The sequence below is a fragment of the Plecotus auritus genome (genome assembly GCF_963455305.1).
Source record: "Plecotus auritus genome assembly, chromosome: 1".
NCBI classification, from domain to species: Eukaryota; Metazoa; Chordata; class Mammalia; order Chiroptera; family Vespertilionidae; genus Plecotus; species Plecotus auritus.
The window spans coordinates 159,861,492-159,882,394 of NC_137770.1; the positions used below are offsets into that span (position 1 = coordinate 159,861,492).

General features: G+C 37.9%; 1 protein-coding gene across 4 annotated transcripts in view; it reads right to left on the reverse strand.

Annotated features, from left to right (window-relative positions):
* The window catches only part of TASOR2 (transcription activation suppressor family member 2), a 104,300-nt gene that overhangs the window by 64,218 nt on the left and 19,179 nt on the right, over positions 1-20,903 (reverse strand). For 3 of the 4 annotated variants that reach the window (XM_080669709.1, XM_080669708.1, XM_080669711.1), the window contains exons 2-5: positions 9,904-10,037; positions 4,067-4,212; positions 3,698-3,793; positions 2,597-2,669 (exon numbers count right to left, since the gene is read on the reverse strand). In XM_080669709.1, the coding sequence (XP_080525835.1) occupies positions 2,597-2,669; positions 3,698-3,793; positions 4,067-4,071 (174 nt within the window). In that variant the 5' untranslated portion in view covers positions 4,072-4,212; positions 9,904-10,037. Of the gene's footprint in view, positions 1-2,596; positions 2,670-3,697; positions 3,794-4,066; positions 4,213-9,903; positions 10,038-20,903 lie in introns of those variants that run through there. The other variant, XM_080669710.1, reaches the window with a different exon arrangement.

Here is a 20,903-nt window from a genome sequence, read left to right on the forward strand (position 1 = left end):
CATTGTTTCGTGGTTATGTTGTCATCTCCCATTTATTTATATATAAAAAAGTTCCGTTATTTTGATGTATGTACATATGTGCTTTATGTTTTTTATCATTTATTTACCACAAGTAAAGATCAGGAATTGTTACCTTTCAAATTTTTTTTACTGTTTCACTTCATTACTGCTGTGTATGTGCTCCATGTGAGTGACGTAGGTGCTTATGTAGGTGGGTTCTGACCTACGGCGAAAATCGCGTAACATCACACTGTAGGAACGGATCTCTGAAGTAACCCGAGGACCTACTGTATATGTGTTTAAGAAGAATCTGTATTTGTTAGGAATATACAGCTTCCGCTCAACCACCCTATGAAGCCAGCCTCTCAAAAATCATTAATAAAAGCATGGGATTATAGAAAAGTGGCCTTACTTTTTAGTGATGTAAGCTGAGGTATTTATTTGTAATTTACTTTCAAATTCTTCAGGAAAAAAAACCAAAACAAACAACAACCACCACCAACAAAAAGACAAAAACTCAAAAATTTTTTAGCAAAGAAAGGGAATGATGCAAAACATCTGTTAGACTTACATGGTGGGTATATTAAATATTAAACCAGGCTCTCTTCTATGTTAGCATTTTTCATAAAGGAAAGGAGGGGTGTGTGTGAAAAAGAATAGGCAAGAAGAAAGAGATTTTATATACTGTAAAGTGCCATTGGGTTATGAATTTATTCCCTTTAATGTCTTTTAGAAGAGCTGACTGTAAGTTTTAAAAAATTTTGTTTTAAACAGTTACCACATGACCCAGCAATTTTACTTCTAGGTATATATCTGAGAAATGAAAACACACATCTATACAAAACTTGTCATGAATATATACAGCAGAACTTTTTATAATAGCCAAAAGGTGGAAACAACCAAATGTCCATCAACTGACGGATTACAAAAACATGGTATAACCATACAATGAAATATTATTCAGCCAAAAAGGGAATAAAGTACGGGTACATGTAAAACATGGATGAACCCCAAAGGACTCTAAGCTAAGTAAAAGAAAAAAGTCACAAAAGGTCATATATGACTCCATTTATATACACTATTTGGAATAGGCAAATCCATTAGGCAAGAAGTAGATTAGCGACTACCTGGACTAAAGGTAGCTAACAGGTGCAGGACTTCTTTTTAGGGTGATAAAAACAGTCTAAAATTGTGCTACTGGCTGCACAATGCTGCGACTACACTAAAAAACATGGAATTGTACATTTTAAATGGATGTATTATCTGGTATGTGAATTTTATCTCAAAAAAGATATATTTTTTAAAAAGTCAGCAGGAATCTAGCCATGAAGCCCAATAATCTTTCTCATTCTGGATTCTGTAGCACCTGACACAGCTATATATCCCCCCCCACCCCCCGCTTAGATACTTCTGTTTTCTGTAAAACTTTACCTTCTGATTCTTCATCCATTGTACTGCTCTTGACTCCTCCTCCTTCTACACATTCCCTATCCTCCCCTCCCCTGTCCCATATGATCCAAAAGTTCTGTTCTTTGCCATTTTTTCCTTCTATATTGTTCTATGTAACACTATGTTTGGCTTCAACTAACACCAACCTCCATCACCTTGAACTAAAATCTACATTCCTAATTCCTTTTCCAATTATTCTTATCACCACTAAGATATCTTCCAGAAACGCTTATGAAGATCTCATTATTTTTCAAATTCAACTCATGAAAGTAGCAGCGTCCAATTACTGAGAGTTTACTAGGTTTGTGCTGTGGTCAGCACTTTACATAGTCTCATGTGTTTTCACAACAAATCTAGAAGACAATTTTACCTATCCTATATAATAAAAGGGTAATATGCAAATTGACTGAATGGGGAGACCGGTTGCTATGACACACACTGACCACCAGGGGGCAGACACTCAATGCAGCAGCCAGGCTCACAGCTGGCGAGCACAGCGATGGTGGCAGGAGCCTCTCCTCACTCCGCAGTAGCGCTACGGATGTCCGACTGACATCCCCCGAGGGCTCTCGGACTGCAAAAGGGCACAGGATCCCCCCCAGTGCACGACATGTGCACCAGGCCTCTAGTCTTACATATGAGAAAACTGAAGAAATTTAGTGCTAATCTACATTTTTTAATCATACGATTTACCTTTCTCTTTTATCAGCTTCCCAACCAATCTTCTCTCCTTCTGTGTCTCTTTTCTATCAGTAATATCACTGTAGTGTAAGTTTAAATCTTTATTTCCTTTCTCTTACTCCTCACATTCCATAGTTGCCAAGTTTGATTAGTTCTATATATTCTCTATTCCTATTGCTATTATGATAGCATAGAAGAGAGATTCACTAATCCTGGATGACTATAATAATCTCTTGGCACTAAAAGATACTTTCAGTATGTTTTCTAGTCCAACCAACTTTTAAAAACAAATTCTGATCATGTAATTTCTATTGGAAAACTTTAGGCTCAAAGCTCATTTATATGATACAGTTCTATTCTAAAGATTATTATTTATCATTAATGAAACTGGCTTTTAATATGGATATCTTATGAAATAAACTATACCATACTTCATTTTGTAAAAGAATAAATTCTTTTTCCTTACCTTTTGCTGGGTCACCCAGAGTGGTAATAGCACTGCTGCCAATACAGAGTCCACGCTGACATACCAATTTTGCCTTTAAACAAAAGATAGTACTTCGCTTATCATATTCATCTTGGGGAAGGTAATGAATGAACACTGTAATCTATAGGCTTTCAAATAAGTATAAAATCTTTACACTATACATATTTATGGCACAAAGCAAGGTTATGTAAGGCTACTGCATTTGGTTAATAGTTCAAATTTTTTCATGAAAGCCACCATTTCTGTTAACAAAAATGTCACCAGCAAAACCAAATTAAACAAGATCACAGGTAAGTCCTTTCTTAAAGTTTTCTTTTTCAAATATAGCTTGGAAATATTTTACTCCCAAATGTGTTTTGTAGTACGAATCCATAGCACATCTTATTTGGAAGTAGTTGATTAAATAAAATATCCTGGTATTACTATAATATCTTTAAATTATATACTAATTTTAAACATTCTGTAAGCAAATCTACCATTGTTTTTAAAATACCATTAACCCTACTAAAACATTACCTTATGTTAAAATTATATCAAGGTGCCAAACACATCTTTGGGACATACCCTGCACAGTTTCCTTCTCCCACAAGTCAGGTAAAAGCAACAATATGGATGTTCAATCTTCAAAGATGGGAATGAAACAATTCCAACTAACTAGAATGCTGAAAGTGCCCATTTTATGCCCAAAACTATATCATTTAAACTTGAAAAACCTCCATAAAGAATAGAAAGTATCTATGTAAACCATGATCCATAATGGAGAAATAGCCGTTCATTCCATTAAAAGGCATTACTGATACCTAAGAAATCTGTATTAATCCAAATCTGACCATGAGTTTACAAATGTTTTTAGTTTTATTTAAGATAAAACTAAAATGGACCTATAAAAAGTTGCAGAAATCAAATTTCTTTCATAACTAGCTTCACTGTCATTTACATTGCTACCAAACTAAGTAACAAAAAAGGCTGATGAACTGTTAATCTTATAATACTTATAAGTAAAAAGCTAATACTTAAGTTTTAGAATTTATTTTGTACATTAATTCACAAATTTAATTTTATACTACCTAATTCCCTTACCTGATTTTCACTTTCAAACAGAAGAAACCCGTAAGTTTCTTGAAGTTCTTCCTGAGTGTAGTTACTTGCTTTTTTTTCTTGGTAAAAAGTTTTGTACTATATAAAGAGAATAACCAAATGGTATAAACATGTTATTTTGCCTTGCAAGTTAATTTTAAAAAATGCATCATCTGAATTGCTCCCGCTAAAAGACTAATAAAATTTATTTTTCTATTCTTTAGATTATTACCAAGTGACTGTTTCCAAGAATCTTTTATCTAATTTGAAAAGCGATAGCTTAAAAGAACTAGGCTTATATACCCCAAATCATGGTTCTTTAAAGCTAAAATAAAACTAACTCACAGACACAATGTGTACCAAGCACCTCACCTCATTTAAGAAAATGTCATTTTTCACCAAAGTCACTTGACTGTATTGAAAACCATGCTCAGATGCAGAGTCCAAGTAAGAAGTATGGAGAATTGAAACTGCCCTCTGGAAGAGAGAGTCTGAACTCAAGGACACTGTCTCAAAAACTGTAAAACACAAACAAAAATAATGCAACTATTTAAGATAACCAAAGGAAGGGATTAAAAGTGATACACTAAATATCACTAAATACTTCATCTATTTCCTTACTATATACCTAAGACTTTTACCATGTGTTTTGGCGATCATATCTTAATTTAAAAGATGAGCCAAACCTAGTAAAATGCCCTCCCCTGGATCTCGCCCAATGGAGGTGGGGCCTCTCATGTGAAGAAAATAATCTAAATGAATTACAATTTAGGGTGAATTATTTTCAATACAAGAATAAAATGTACCCTGCCAGATCCCTTATAGCTGTGGTTTAAACTGGATGTTGTAACTGCAACTGGTAAATGCAGATGTGACTGTACTATCAAGTTGGTGATCAGCAATTACTCAGACCAATGTTTCACATCTTTATGATTTTTTAAACCCATGCCATATTTTGTTAAGTTTACCCTTCCCGTCTTGTCATCAAATCCCCACGTACATCTGTTGGGCTCTTTTTAAGGAGCCTACTATTGCACACTCAGCAAACACATTAGAAATCACTATATCTTTGGGGTTTCCTCACTAGCTTAGATATGTCTATTGAACATGTTATGGTTTGTATTACAAAATCATTTTTTCATTTTACAAAAATAAAACTTTATTACTTTTTTAAAGTGCTATTTTCAAACCATACTCATGTGCTATCCCACATATTCTGATATGCCCTTCCCATGAGAGGCATGTTTCCTAATTAAGAATTGCTGACTCAACCCACTAATTCTCTTGATGTGAGCCTTTGTGTCTTTTGACTTTACAAGTCTTTAGCAAGAACTGAACTTAATAACTTCTCATAATATTTAACAATTTAATTTGTTTACTCCTTTCTATTTGTATCTTCTCTACTTTCTTTAACAAGGCTGGAGAGGAGTGTACAAACTGATAATTTGTAAATAAGAAAGAACATGGAATAATTTATATAGTACTGTAAGTTATAGTCATATAGTACAAATAAATACATTAATGTGGTTTCCTACATTTACCAGAACTCTGCAAATTACAGTTCAAAAGTTAAAGGAAAAAAGCATATTATTATTATTATTTTTAAAATATGTTTTTATTGATTTCAGAGAGGAAGGGAAAGAGAGAGAGCGATAGAAACATTAATGATGAGAGAGAATCATTGATCAGCTGCCTCCTGCATGCCCCCCACAGGAGATCGAGCCCGCAACCCAGGCATATGCCCTTGACCGGAATCGAACCCATGACCCTTCAGTCCGCAGGCTGACGCTCTATCCACTGAGCCAAGCCAGCTAGGGTAAAAGCATATTATTTAAAATTAAATTATGAACAACAAATAAGAAAAAAAGAAACTAGACTCACAGAAATGAAAACAAACATTTCAGTGAAACTAATTTGGACTAACCTGTCCTAACACTTCAATTATAAAGTTAGTTTAAAATGCTTTATAAACAAAACTTCCTAGTACCAACAATGAAAGATTATAAACAGCAAGGAAGGAAAGAAAAGAGGATAAAACGCTTAAGAATATTCTGAAGTGGTACATCTGATCCATATCAATTCTGTTTTGCTTTTTCTCAGTTTCACTTTCTCCTTCAATATCAATATACTAGTGCTATACAAAATAAAGATATTCTAGATTAAAATAGCAAAACACCCATGATAATAATTAAAATTATGGCTTTCTAAAGCTGTATTACTTAAACTAGGAGGTCTATGCATTTGTAAATTCATCTTACAAAAGCTTAAATACAAATCAGAATTCGTTTAAAAATTATAGATTTGGAAACTTGTATTTAATATTTTTAAAAGGCAATATAATATAAAAAACGTAACTGTACTTTGAGGCTCAATATTTGAGAAATATGTTGCTTCCAGTGACAGAAACAAAAGTTATCATAGCTTTAAAAATGAACTTTCTATGACTATCAATTTCTTTAAATTCTACAAGGTGTTAATAGATAGGCACGTTTTAAGTTTCATAAGTACTGAATACTACTATATCCCTATTTTTGAGTGTTAACGCACAATAAACTTAAAATTGTAAAAGCAGTGCAATTAAAAAAAACAACATACCTATCTAACACAGTGTTTCCCAAATACATGTAGTAAGAGAACATTTTACACCAATGTGCAGAGTATTCCCAATAAAGCTATTAATAAAGATGATTTAAAATAAACAAGAAAAGAAAATAAGTAAAAACAGAAAAAGAAAATAAATTTTAAAGATACAAAAAAAAAGGAAAAATAAGGAGAAACAAGTAGGAAATAAATTATTTTGTGCTTATATATTTTTACTTCTAAAACTATATCTTTATAGTTAAAAATGCTTCCCTTTTAGATCAGCATCCTCCGAACAGCAATATATATACAAAAGTAGTCCTTTTATGGTTAGAAGGGAAAGCATGTCAAAAGCCACAGTGTTGAAAATCACAGTAAATCTTCAATCTTTCATGAGTTCATAAATTACTTCAATTATACTCTTAAGAAAGCACAAGTTTCCTACTCTATAAATAAGATAGTTGAGAATTTTATTGAGGAATTATTTGACAGTATCTCTCCTTACATAATATACTTTCATTTAAGAATCTAACTTATATAAAACATTTTAAGCACTAAATTAATGGTCACATTTTTGGTAAGCAATACACATTATTTATACATTCAAGGTTATAAGAATACTAGAGGCCTGGTGCACGAAATTCGTGCACGGGGGTGTGTGTCCTTCAGCCCAGCCTGCACCCTCTCCAATCTGGGACCTTCGAGGGATGTCCGACTTAAATGGGCAGTCGGACATCCCTCTCACAATCCAGGACTGCTGGCTCCCAACTGCTCGCCTGCCTGCCTTCCTGATTGCCCTGAACCGCTTCTGCCTGCCAGCCTGATTGATGCCTAACTGCTCCCCTGCCAGCCTGTTTGCCCCTAACTGCCCTCCCCTGCAGGCCTAGTCACCCCTAACTGCCCTCCCCTGTAGGCCTGGGACCCCCCCAACTGCCCTTCCCTGCAGGCCCGGTTGCTCCCAACTTCCCTCCTTTGCCAGCCTGGTAACCCCTAACTGCCCTCCCCTGCAGGCTTGATCACCCCCAACTGCCCTCTCTTTGCAGGCGTGGACCCTCCCAACTGCCCTCCCTTGCAGGCCTGGTCCCTCCCAACTGCCCTCCCCTGCTGGCCATCTTGTGTCCACATGGGGGCAGTCATCTTTGACCACATGAGGGCAGCCATCTTATGTGTTGGAGTGATAGTCAATTTGCATATTACTCTTTTATTAGATAGTATAGAGGCCTGGTGCATGGGTGGGGGCCAGCTGGTTTGCCCTGAAGGGTGTCCCGGATCAGGGTGGGGGTTCCCTTGGGACATGGGGCGGCTTGGGCGAGGGTCCTGTGGTGGTTTGCAGCCCAGCCACGCCCCTTGGCAACCCAAGTGGAGACCCTGGTATCTGGGATTTATTTATCTTCTGTAACTGAAACTTTGTAGCCTTGAGCGGAACCAAGCCTCCTGCTTGCTCTGTGGCTGCAGCCGTTTTTGTTGGGATTTATCTTCTATAATTAAAACTTTGTAGCCTTTTGTGGAGGCCTAGGCTGGCCCCGGTGTGTGGAAAGCTTGGCTTCCTCCATCGCCGGGGGCAACTCAAGCTTCCTGCTCTCTTCAGCTCTGTGGCTGCCGCCATTTTTGTTGGGATTTATCTATCTTCTATAATTGAAACTTTGTAGCCTTGAGTGGAGGCCTAGGCTGGCCAGGGTGTGCGGAAAGCTTGGCTTCCTCCATTACCGGGGAAACCCAAGCCTCCTGCTCGCTCCATGGCCATAGCCATCTTGGTTGGGTTAATTTGCATACTCGCTCCTGATTGGCTGGTGGGCGTGGCTGGTGGGTGTAGCGGAGTGATGGTTAATTTGCATATTACTCTTTTATTAGATAGGAGGATTAGGAGAATGAAGAGGGAACTACTGCACAAAAAAAATCTAATACATCTAAAAAGGTAACTTAAAAAGTACTTGCCTATAATGTAGAAAAAGTGGCCCTAGGGCTTAAGTGACCAATAGAGAGCACATGAAGAAAATTTAAGTTCAATCATAATGGCTCTGGAAATTGAGTTAATATGCTTTCCTGTAGCACCTGACTTTGGACTCATTTCTCTGCTGTATGTGGGTTCAATCTAAAGTGCTAACTCAAGCTTGACACAAGGTAGAATCTGTTCAAAGTACCCTGCATTAATCTCCCCTTTCTCAAAATCCATTAGAGATACTGAGTATCTGGTTTTGGGATAAACCGATTTCTGATGGTAAATCACAGGTATATTTTTCATTCTATAAGCATCTGGTCTGACATCAAATAATGAGATGAACTAATGCCAACAACTCAGGTGTCACAAAACTGACAAAAATCAGCCACCTTTACATCACCCCAGAACTTTCATTACCACATCTCCTGTCTGTGCATTAAACAACAGCACTCATCAACAAGAGAAACGCTCAGAACCCAACAATATAGGCCAGTGGTTGGCAAACTCATTAGTCAACAGAGCCAAATATCAACAATACAACGATTGAAATTTCTTTTGAGAGCCAAATTTTTTAAACTTAAACTTCTTCTAACACCACTTCTTCAAAATAGACTCGCCCAGGCCATGGTATTTTGTGGAAGAGCCACACTCAAGGGGCCAAAGAGCCGCATGTGGCTCGCGAGCCGCAGTTTGCCAACCATGGATATAGGCCATTAAAGGTCCTTATCAGTATCTCCTATAGATGGATTGCAAACTACCCCTGCTAATACTATCTATGTTATATTTTAAGTCTAAGCAGGCCATTTGATAGTTGTTGAAGGAACAGCCCACCCCTTAATCATCTAATTCTAAATGTATTACCTTTACTTTTAATATACTAAAGAATTGCCAGTTTAAGATAAATACAACTTTTTTAGAGCACAATTTGGTAGGACCTAACAAAAACTTAAAAATGTGCATATCGAGTAACCATTCCATTTCTGAGAATCAACTCCTCAGAAACACTAGTGTTAAGTGCACAGGATATATGTACAACAGTGTTCCATGCACCAGAATGCATAACAGCAAAAACAGTGGAGATAATCTAAAATTGCCACCAACAGGGAAACACATTGCATTTACTAAGCAAAATAAACTTGCGTATACTGGCATATAAAGATATCTATTATATACTATGGAGTAAATAACATGCATCATATAATGTCATTGTGGTTAAAAAAAGAACAACATTCCAAATTATGTGTTTGAAAGTATACAGATAAAAATCTAGAAAGATGGGAAACCAAATTGTTAACAGTGTTTAAACCAATGGTTATTGAGAGTGGGAAATGGATAAAATGGGAACTTACATTTTTTACTTTATACATACTTCTACAAATTTAGGTTTTTTCCTATATAAGCATATATTACTTCTAAGATATTTTAAGTCAGAATCAAGTAAAATAAATCATAATTAAAAAAATACAAATGAGGAGTAAGACAATTTTCCTTAAATACCTTTCCTGATACAATTAAAAAATTTAATCAATCACTTATCAGTTTTGGACTAATGATTTAAAGAAATTTGTAGCTATTGAAAATTATAAATTTTAAAAGTTCTTTCATATGATTAAAATTAAAATTTTAAAAATTATACTGGTTTACTTTGAATTTATTAGTAATAACTTATTGCATTTAGTTTAATACCCACTGTTTTCTGATATGAACCCTGTCCTGGTCTTCTCTAAGAGAGAATGTAGCTGGGTGGGTGGTCTTAATTCATTTTCACCAAGTATACCCCCAGAGTTCTTGACATAGTCCTGTTTTCTGTTAATGCCATAGATGCTAAAATGAAAAAAGAAAAAATTATATCATAAAATGAATAGTTCTATTTACAGCATATCTACTACATAAACAAACAATTACTGGCATCTAATTTGCATTAGGTACAATTCTGTAATGGCTACCTCCTATGACCACTCTACAGAACTAAGGGCTAAAGTTGCTATATAAGCAGTAACACACATAAAATGAAATGCTTTTCCTCCAATATATATTTTTTTAAGTTTTAAAGAAAATTTTGTCCACAGAAATAAATTATGCTAGTAGAATCCCTTTTGCCTCACTGGGAAAAAAATCCTTCAAAATGAAGAGATTAAAGAATCACATTCATATTCTACTGGTTGGAAACGGCAAAATCAAATAGAACACAAATAAAATATCTCCCCACACAATTTGGTAGCACCTAAAAAAAACTTATAAATGTTCATATCAAATAACCATTCCATTTCTAAGAATCAACTCCTCAGAAATACTAGTGTCAGTGCACAGGATATATGTACAAGGGTATTCCATGCACCAGAATCCATAATAGCAAAAACACTGGAGAAGTCATAAATTAGTCATATGATTCATCCATTCATTAAATAAAATTATTAGTGACAATTATTACATACCCAGTATTAGAAAAAGTCTCTACAATGAAAACTATTAGACTAGAAAAGGAAGACAAGCCTGTAAAGAAACTAAGTACTAGAAATATGTAGGAGAATCTAGAACACGATATAATGAGTACATAATGGTACAAACAACCAATTTCATTGATATGTTAAGAAAGGTTTCAGAAAGGCACTGATACTTGAAATCTGAATAAGTACTAAAAATAAGCCAAAGAAGGGCATAGTGTATATGTTTTCTAGGCAATGGAACAAATGCAGAGGTAGAAACAAGATACATGTAAGGAACTGCAAATTGTTTTTTATTTGAGGAATTCAATATGCTTTACAAAAAGCAATTTAAAAATCACATGTATAGTTGTATAATTTTACACTTTCCCCCTTGCAAAAGTATTTGAGTCAGAATTGTGTGGATATGAATAGTTTTAAGAAAAAGTAGCAATATGATGATATTCATTCATTAAGCAAGTGGATTATGTGAAGAAGGGAGAATTAAATTGGGAATCAGGATACCAGGATTCTATTGCAGGCCTATCATTAACTTGTTCTGACACCTTCCTGGGATATTACTGAGTGCCTTCTCAATAATAATGCCCCTTTTTCTTCCCTTCTCCCAAACAAGCAATTTTGGTTAGGTATTGGGTGATCCAAAGCTTCAGGAGAGGCTTGGAAGCAGGGGGTGTGTGCGTATCTCAAATAATCTAAGCTCATTATGGTAATTTCATTCTCTTTGGTCAGTGATTGTTTTAGGAATAAACATGTGACTCAACTCTGGCCAAGACTCTACAAAGAGAATTCTGAAAAAAGTTTCTTACAAAAAGAACAGGAGGAAAAGGTGCACTCTTCCTGACTCCATCTTCTTCTAGCCTTAAGGCCTTATCTGAAGATGGGTTTCTTGTCTAGAGCTCCCAGCACCCATAATTAGATTGAGCAGCCAACACAATGATGATGGAACCAAACAGAAAGAATCTAGATCCTTAACAAAGTCCTAGAACTGTTGAATGAACAGGAGCTGCCTTGCCTCTGAATCTTTTGATATGTAAAACTAGAGACCCAATGCACAAAATCTGTGCAAGAGTAGGCCTTCCTTCCCCTGGTTGCTGGCACTTGCTTCCCTCTGGCACCCGGGACCCGGGCTTCCCTTGCAGCCCCTGGCTTTGTCCGGAAGGACGTCCAGTCTAATTAGCACATTATGCTTTCATCATTATAGATTATACATGTCCCTGATTGTTTAAATCACTTTGATTGGCAGCTGAAAGCACACTATGAACCTTGTTAAAGTTTTATTCTAAGGCCTCATCATATATAATAAAAGCCTACTATGCTAAGTGTCCGGTTGTCTGGTCAGTCATTCAACTAATCAAAGCGTGATATGCTAAGGCCACCCAACCACTCGCTATGACATGCACTGACCACCAGGGGGTAGACAGTCGACTGGTCAATCAGTCGCTGCGATGTGCACTGACCACCAGGGGGTAGACACTCCAACCGGTAGGTTAGCTTGCTGCTGGGGTCCAGCTGATCGGGACTAAGAGAGATGGGCCAGACATGCCCTGGAGCCCTTCCACAGTCCCTCCCCATATGGCCAACCTCCCGCTTCTCTCCCCAGCCCCAACTGTGCACCAGTGGGGTCCCTTGGCCTGGCCTGCGCCCTCTTGCAATACAGGCTGAGGGACCCCTTCACCCCCGAGTGCACGAATTTTGTGCAATGGCCTCTAGTTTAATTATAATTATCTTTCTAAGGCTCTTTTCAGTGCTAACACTGTGACTATAAATCTGCCTTACTGAAGGCCTAGTATGTCTGAGGCATTGGGCACTGCACTAGATAATTTATCAAATTTCTTTTTTATTTGTTGCCATGAAGAACATTTATCCTAGTATTTATTAGCAAGGAAGCACAAAAATTAATATAACTTCTGTGAAAACTCGAAACTTAAAATATAGTAAAACTTCGATATAACAGATTAATTTAGGAGAGGGGGTGTTTGTTAAAAGTTGAAAGTCCATTATATAATAAAGTAGATTTTCCAAATGATTATGTTCAAAAACTGACAAATTAGTGAGTTTACCTGTTTTTACTTAGGTAGTAGTCACATTTGTATAATTAAAATTAAGTATGTATGAAAAGTTTAATTTCACCAAAAAGTTTTCTATATGTATTACTGTAATTTTTCCAACATATGGCCTATTCACTAAAATTTGTTAAAAATAACAATGAATTAATAACAACAAAAAACCCAACCTAATTTTCACATGTGACATACAGACCAGAAATTTTGTCTGTTAAATTGAGGCCCACAAAATCAAGGGTTTACTGTATAAGGTATTTAAAGTCTCTGACTGCTTGATTTCCACCTTCTCAATAAATCTACCTTCTCCCAGGCACAAGGGCAAAATACCCTTGATTCTTATTACTATTCATGTAATATCCCTCTTTAGTTACATATAGTCTGATTTTCACATTTCCACTCCATTCTTCATAAGTGTTCCACAGATATCTACCACAGTCCTTTTAAATGTATAGCTCTGCACTAGTGCTGGGGATAAGCGGAGAAAACTAAAGACCTGTTTGCTGGTAGTCTTTAACATTTAGGTCATAATTTCAGAATTATGAAACAATTGTGTTCAGGACAATCTCCTCTTCAGACTAAAGGGAGGTGATTAAGGGCATGGACTCTGGAATCAAAGGACTTGGAAAGACAAGATTTTGAACCCAGGTCTTTCTAGCTTTGTGACTTTCTAGCTTTGTGACAGGAATGTGTCAGAACAAGAAAGCTATTCAATCTTTCTTCCCTTTCTTTTAAAAAATAAATTTCAACAAAGTATATACACTGAATAAAAAGCCAAATGCCACTAGGCTTATCAGTCATTGCCCCTACCCTCCCAGGGCACCCTATTTTCAATTCTCTTAGGTGACCACTTTCCAACTTTAGCTGTGTCTTCTGGTATAACTCCATGTTTCTAAATAAAATACCTGTATAAACTTTAGATATTCCTTTAATGAAAAACACCTTTCCACACACACATAAAAATACACTTCTTCCCATCCTCTCATAGTAATATCATTTTTATTAAATCAGTATTCAATGTTTCACGACATTGTATACATTAATCATGAGTGAGCCACAATGGGTGATCAATTTCCTTTCTTACACAATGTTTTGTTTCTCTGACTTTCAAACTGCGTATGCTTAATATTCAGTTACCAATTAGTATTTCGGCCTAAAATTGTACTACAGAACTAAAAATAACCTCTGAATAGATAGATACATCAAGTGTTTTCGGAGAGCTCCTTTGTGGAGCAGTATGTGGTCCAGCTTCAATCTGTACTTGTGCTCTCTACTAGCTTTGTGACCTTGTTGGAGGATGCTGAGATAAAACATTGATCTACAGATATTCAACACAATTCCAGTTTGCAGAAACTGATGAACTGATTTTAAAACTTATATGGGAATCCAAATAATTTAGAACAGCCAAAATAATTTTGGAGAAAAACAAAGTTGAAGGACTGAGTTTAAGAATTACTATAAAGCTAAAGTAGTCAAGACTGTGGTGTTGATGTAAAGATAATACCTACAGATCAAAGAAACACCATAGATAATTCAGATACTGATTTTCAGCAACAATGCCAATATACTTCAATAGGGGAAAATCATTTTTACAACAAATTGTGCTATAACAACCAAAATGGAAAAATCCATAAACCCTGGGCCCTAACTCAATCCATAAAATTCAACTGGAAATGAATCATGGTCCTAAACATAACAGCTAGAACTGTAACATTTCTAGAAAAAGATCATAGGATAAAAGTCTTTAAAAATATTTTTATTGATTTTAGAGAGGAAGGGAGAAAGAGAGGGAGGAGGAGGGAGGGAGAGATCATACACGTCCCCTACTCAGAATCCAGCTTGCAAAAAAAAAAAAAAAAAAGTTGAATATAGCTCTGGCTGGTGTTGCTCAGTGGTAGAGCTTTAGCCTGAGCACAGAAGGGTCAATGGTTCGATTTCCCAGTCAGGGACATATACCTGGGGTGCAGGTACATTCCCCACCCTGGATGGGGGGAGGAAGGCAACCAATCTTTCTCTTTCTCTCTCTTTCCCTCCCTTCCACTCTCTAAAAATCAATGGGAAAAATATCCTTCGCTGAGGATTAATGGGAAAAAAAAAAAAAAGAGAAAGTTGAAAAAGCCGTCAGTCGGACATCCCCTGAGGGCTCTCGGACTGTGAGAGGGCACAGTCCAGGCTGAGGGACCCCTGTCCCCGCCGAGTGCATAAATTTTTGTGCACTGGGCCTCTAGTTATTTATAATAGAGAAGATATAGAAATAACCTAGGTGTCCATCAATAGATGAATGGATAAGGAAGAGGTGGCACTTGTGCGCGCACGCACGCGCACACACACACACAAATATTACACACCAATAAAAAAGAATAAAATCTGGCTATTTGCAACAACCTGATGATCTATGAGGTCCGAAAGATTGGCGACCACTGACCTAGAGTGTATTATGCTAAGTCAGTGGTCAGCAAACTCATTAGTCAACAGAGCCAAATATTAACAGTACAACGATTGAAATTTCTTTTGAGAGCCAAATTTTTTAAACTTAAACTTCTTCTAACGCCACTTCTTCAAAATAGACTCGCCCAGGCCATGGCATTTTGTGGAAGAGCCACACTCAAGGGGCCAAAGAGCCGCATGTGGCTTGCGAGCCATGGTTTGCTGACCACTATGCTAAGTGAAGTAAGTCAGGCAGAGAAAGAAAAATACCATAAGGTTTCATTTATATGTGGAATCTTAAAACAAAACAAGCAAAGCAAGAATAGACTCATAGAAACAGCAATCAAAGGAATAGTTATCAGAAGGAACATTTGAGAGGATGGATGAAAAGTGGAAGGGGAATACACTAAAAATATTGTGTTAAGATTACATGGTGACAGATGATTAGAATTAGTGGGGTGATCACACTGTAAAGTATAAAAATGTCGAATCACTATATTGTACACCTGAAATTAATATAACCAATATAAGACTGTGTACCAACTATACTTAAATAAAAATTAATTTAAAAATCTCTATATAGCCCTAACCGGTTTGGCTCAGTGGATTGAGCATCGGCCTGTGGACTGAAGGGTCCCAGATTCGATTCTGGTCAAGGGCATGTACCTTGGTTGCGGGCATATTCCCAGTAGGGGGTGTGCAGGAGGCAGCTGATTGGTGTTTCTCTCTCATTGATGTTTCTAACTCTCTATCCCTCTCCCTTCCTCTCTGTAAAAAAATCAATAAAATATATTTAAAAAATCTATATATATAAAAGCCAAGCAACTGGAATGACAGGTTGCTATACACGCACCGCAGCAGCCAACTGGCCTGATTGGGGCCTGATCACCCCTCCCAACCTCCTGCGGCCCCTCCACCCTGATTGGGGGCAGGGCCAGCTGACCTCCTGCAGCGCCCCCCCCCCCCCCCCGCGACTGGCCCTGCCCCCAGTTGGTGCCCCCACCCCAATCAGGCGCGAGGCCAGTGGCCAACCTTCTGCAGCCCATCCCCTTGGCCAGCCCAGCCCCAATCGGCCCCATTGGGATGGGTGGCCGGACCCCACCAGTGCACGAATTCGTGCACTGGGCCTCTAGTAAACTATAAAGAAGAAAATTTTAAGGCAGTATCACCAACAAAAATAGATGGTGGAACATAAAAGATACTCCCTTTAAAATTAGAAAGACAATGATCTCTAGTAACACTTTCTAATAAATTGTATGATTTTAGTTGTCAATTCCTTGGCTGAAGTTTCCCTTCTCATTTACTGATCAACTGGAATTTGTCTTCTAGTTGTTTCAAGAAAGACTTGCATAAAAGAGACCTGAAGCCTGGCTGAAATGGCTCAGTTGGTTGAGCATCGTCCTGTGTGCCAAAAGGTTGTTGGTTCAATTCCCAGTCAGGGCATATACCTGGGTTGGGGTTTGATCCCCAGTTGGGGAGTGAATGGAAGGCAAACAAACGGTCGATGCTTCTCTGTGACACTGATGTTTCTTTTTCTCTCTCCCTTCCTCTCTCTAAGCATGTTGTGAGGATTAAAAAAAGAAAAAATATATGAAACCATGAATGTTCAAAACTCCTCATCAATAGTCATTACACCCAAAGGACAGTTTGGCAGGACAAAAAAATAAAAAACAAAAATCCTTAGCTCACACTTTTCCTTGAGTATTTTGCATGTGGTTCATTAGTTTTCTGGTGTTGTTTCTGTTCTGCCACCAACCTGCTTTTCTTTCCCTTACGATATAATCTTTAAAAAAAAAAACCTCACCCAAAGACATGTTTTTATTGATTTGAGAGAGAGAACAAGAAAGAGACAGAGAAACACTGATGTGAGAAACATCAACTGGTTACCTCCCCTACTCACCCCAAGAACCCACAACCTAGGTATGTGTCCTGACCTAAAATCAAGCCAGCAAACTTTTGGTATATGAGAAGATGCTCCAACCAGCTGAACCACCTGGCCAAGACAATATGATCTTTTGCCAGCCCAGCATATTTTACCAGAATATATCTCAGTGCTGTGCCACTTTTCCTTGGAACATGATGCACACTTTCATTAGGTAGATTCATATATATGTTTATTTATTTAAGGAAAAAAATACCTTCAATTACACTTTGTTTTATTGCATAGTTTTGCTTTTCTTCTTTGGGGGCTCCAGTTTTACATATTTTGGCCTTTTATATCATTACCTCATTATTTACTTTTTAAAAATATATTTGTGGGAGGAGAAACCAAGATGGCGGCATAGGTAAACACCTGAACTGTTGCCTCGCACAACAATTTCAAAACTACAACTAAAAGACAAAACGGACATCATCCAAAACCACAGGAAGGCTGGCTGAGTGGAAATTCTACAACTAGAAGGGAAGAGAAAAGCACACTGAGACTCAGAGGAGCTGCAGAAGGCAGAGGTACTGAGACGCGCGCACGGAGAGGACTGGCAACTGAGTACACGGCTGGCTTTTTCAATCGGGAGGGAGACGAAAGCTCCCGACTGCTCTGAACTCCAGTTCTGGGTGAGACTCTGGGGACCCAGACTCATACAGGGAGAAACTGGACTGTCAGGAAAGAGAAAAGCGCACTGAGACTCAGAGGAACTGCAGAAGGCAGAGGTACCGAGGCGTGCGCGCGCGGAGGGCTGGCAACTGAGTACGCAGCTGGCTTTGTCAAGCGAGAGGGAGACAAAAGCTCCCAACTGCTCTGAACTCCAGTTCCGGGCGAGACTCTGGGGACCCAGACTCATTTGGGGAGAAACTGGACTGTCTGGCAGCAGGCAGAACTCGAGGGTGGCTTTCTCTCAGAGGTGCTTGCAGCAATTACCACGGGACACTGAGACACAGGGGCCTCTTAGGGCGGGGCTGACAGGAAGCCCATGCTGTCTGCTCCGCCCTGAGACTCCGCCCCATCCAAGCAGAGCACAGAGGCTTTTGCAAGTCTTGTCTCATAAGGGAGTCTCCAGTACAGAAGTTCTCCCAGCATAGACACAGCTGATCCTCACAGCCAATTGGCCTGGAGGTCAATTCCTCCCAGGGATACCAACAACAATCAAGGCTTAACTACAACAAGACTGTGCACACAGCCCACAAAGGGGTGCACCAAGAGTGTCTACCGCAGGTAACTGGGGAGGCTGAGCCACTGGGCCCTTTAGGACACCTAGAACACAAAGCCACTCTATCAACTCAGGGAAGCAGCCAAAATGCAGAGACAAAGAAACAGGTCACAAATGAAAGAAATGGAGGAAAGCAAACGACTGGATATAGAGTTCAAAACTACGGTTATAAGGTTTTTCAAGAATTTTCTAGACAAGGTCCTGACCAGTTTGGCTCAGTGGATAGAGCGTCAGCCTGCAGACTGAAAGGTCCCAGGTTCGATTCCAGTCAAGGGCATGTACCTACTGTGGGCACAACCCCAGTAGGAGGTGTGCAGGAGGCAGCTGATCCATGTTTCTCTCTCATCGATGTTTCTAACTCTCTATCCCTCTCCCTTCCTCTCTGTAAAAAATCAATAAAATATATATTTAAAAAATAAGAATTTTCTAGAAAAGGCCGATAAATTTAGCGAGACCCTTGAGGATATGAAAAAGGACCAACTAGAAATTAAGCATACACTGACTGAAATAAAAAATAATATACAGAGATCCAACAGCAGACAAGAGAATCACAAGAATGAAGTCAAAGATTTGAAATACAAAGAAGCAAAAAACACCCAACCAGAAAAGCAAAAAGCAAAAAGAATCCAAAAATATGAAGATAGTGTAAGGAGCCTCTGGGACAACTTCAAGCGTACCAACACCAAATTATGGGGTGCCAGAGAAGAGATACTGAAAACCTATTTGAAGAAATAATGACAGAAAACTTCCCCCACCTGGTGAAATAGACTTACAAGTCCAGGAAGTGCACAGAACCCCAAACAAAAGGAATCTAAAGAGGACCACACCAAGACACATCATAATTAAAATGCCAAGAGCAAAAGACAAAGAGAGAATATTAAAAGCAGCAAGAGAAAAACAGTTAGTTACCTACAAGGGAGCACCCATAGGACTGTCAGCTGATTTCTCAACAGAAACTATGCAGGCCAGAAGGGAGTGGCAAGAAATATTCAAAGTGATGAATAACAAGAACCTACAACCAAGATTACTCTACCCAGCAAAGCTATCATTCAGAATTGAAGGTCAGATAAAGAGCTTCACAGATAAGAAAAAGCTAAAGGAGTTCATCACTACCAAACCAGTATTATATGAAATGCTGAAAGGTATTCTTTAAGAAGAGGAAGAAGAAGAAAAAGGTAAAGATAAAAATTATGAACAACAAATACATATCTATCAACAAGTGAATCTAAAAATCAAGTGAATAAAAAAATCTGATGAACAGAATAAACTGGTGAATATAACAGAATCAGGGGCATAGAAAGGGAGTGGACTGACAATTCTCGGGAGGAAAGGGTTGTAGGGGGTGCGGGAAGAGTCTGGATAAAAATCGTACACCTATGGATGAGGACAGTGGGGGGGTGTAAGGGCAGAGGGTGGGGTAGAAACCGGGTGGAGGGGAGCTATGGGGGAAAAAAGAGGAACAATTTTAATAATCTGAACAATAAAGATTTATTAAATTAAAAAAATAAAAATATATTTGTTTTATTTCTCATGTGTTTATTTTTTTCATTTTCAAACTGTGACAAAATATACCTAAGATTTCATTTCTACCTTGGTGTTCTTTGCAATGGTGCCTTGTCTCCCATGTGTAGCTCATTTATTCTTTGTCTCTGGAAAGGTTTAATGTTTTTCTTCCATTTCTTTTCTGTTTTGCCAGTTCCCATTTCACATCCTCCTACTATCTGGCTCTCTCTTCCTCAAATTCTTATATTTCTGCTTTGTATCTTTTTACATAGTTCTATAATCATTAATTGATTAATTAAAAAAATTTTGTTAACCCTCAACCGAGGATATTTTTTTCCCATTGATTTTTAGAGAATGGAAGGGGAGAGAGGAGGAGGGAGGAAGAGAGAGAAAAAGAAACATTGATGTGAGAGAGACACATCAATTGGTTGTTTCCCACATGCACTCTGACCAGGACCCGAGATCAAACCTGCAATCCAGGTATGTGCTCCTGATGGATAATTAAACCCAAGACCCTTCAATGCAAGGACCAGTGCTCTAACTACTGAGCCACGTTGGCCAGCACTAATTCATTTGTAACACAACTTTATTGACATATAATTAACATAGCATGCAATTCACCCATTTAAAGTATACAATTCCATGACTTTTAGCATATTCAGAGTTGTGCAACCCACGTTATCACCACTAGCATTTTTAGAACACTTTCATTACCTCCAAAAGAAACCCAGTACCCCTTAACCATCCTCCTCACCTCCAATTGTTCTCTACCCCCAGGCCTAGCCATTACTAATTTACTTTCCGTCTCCATAGCCTTGCCTATACTAGATCATTTCATAAAAAAAGAATCATACAATATGTGGTCTTTGTGACTGGCTTAGGTTCATTCATTTGTAGCATATATTTCATTCCTTTTTATGGCCAATTATTTTATTTCATGGATATATCACATTTTTAATCCAATCATCAACTAATGGACATTTGGGTCATTTCTACTTTGGGGCTATTATGAATAATCGTGCTATAAACATTCATGTACAGGTTTTTGTGTGGGCATGTTTTTATTTCTTTTGGGTATACATCTAGGGGAACTGCTAAATCATATGGTAA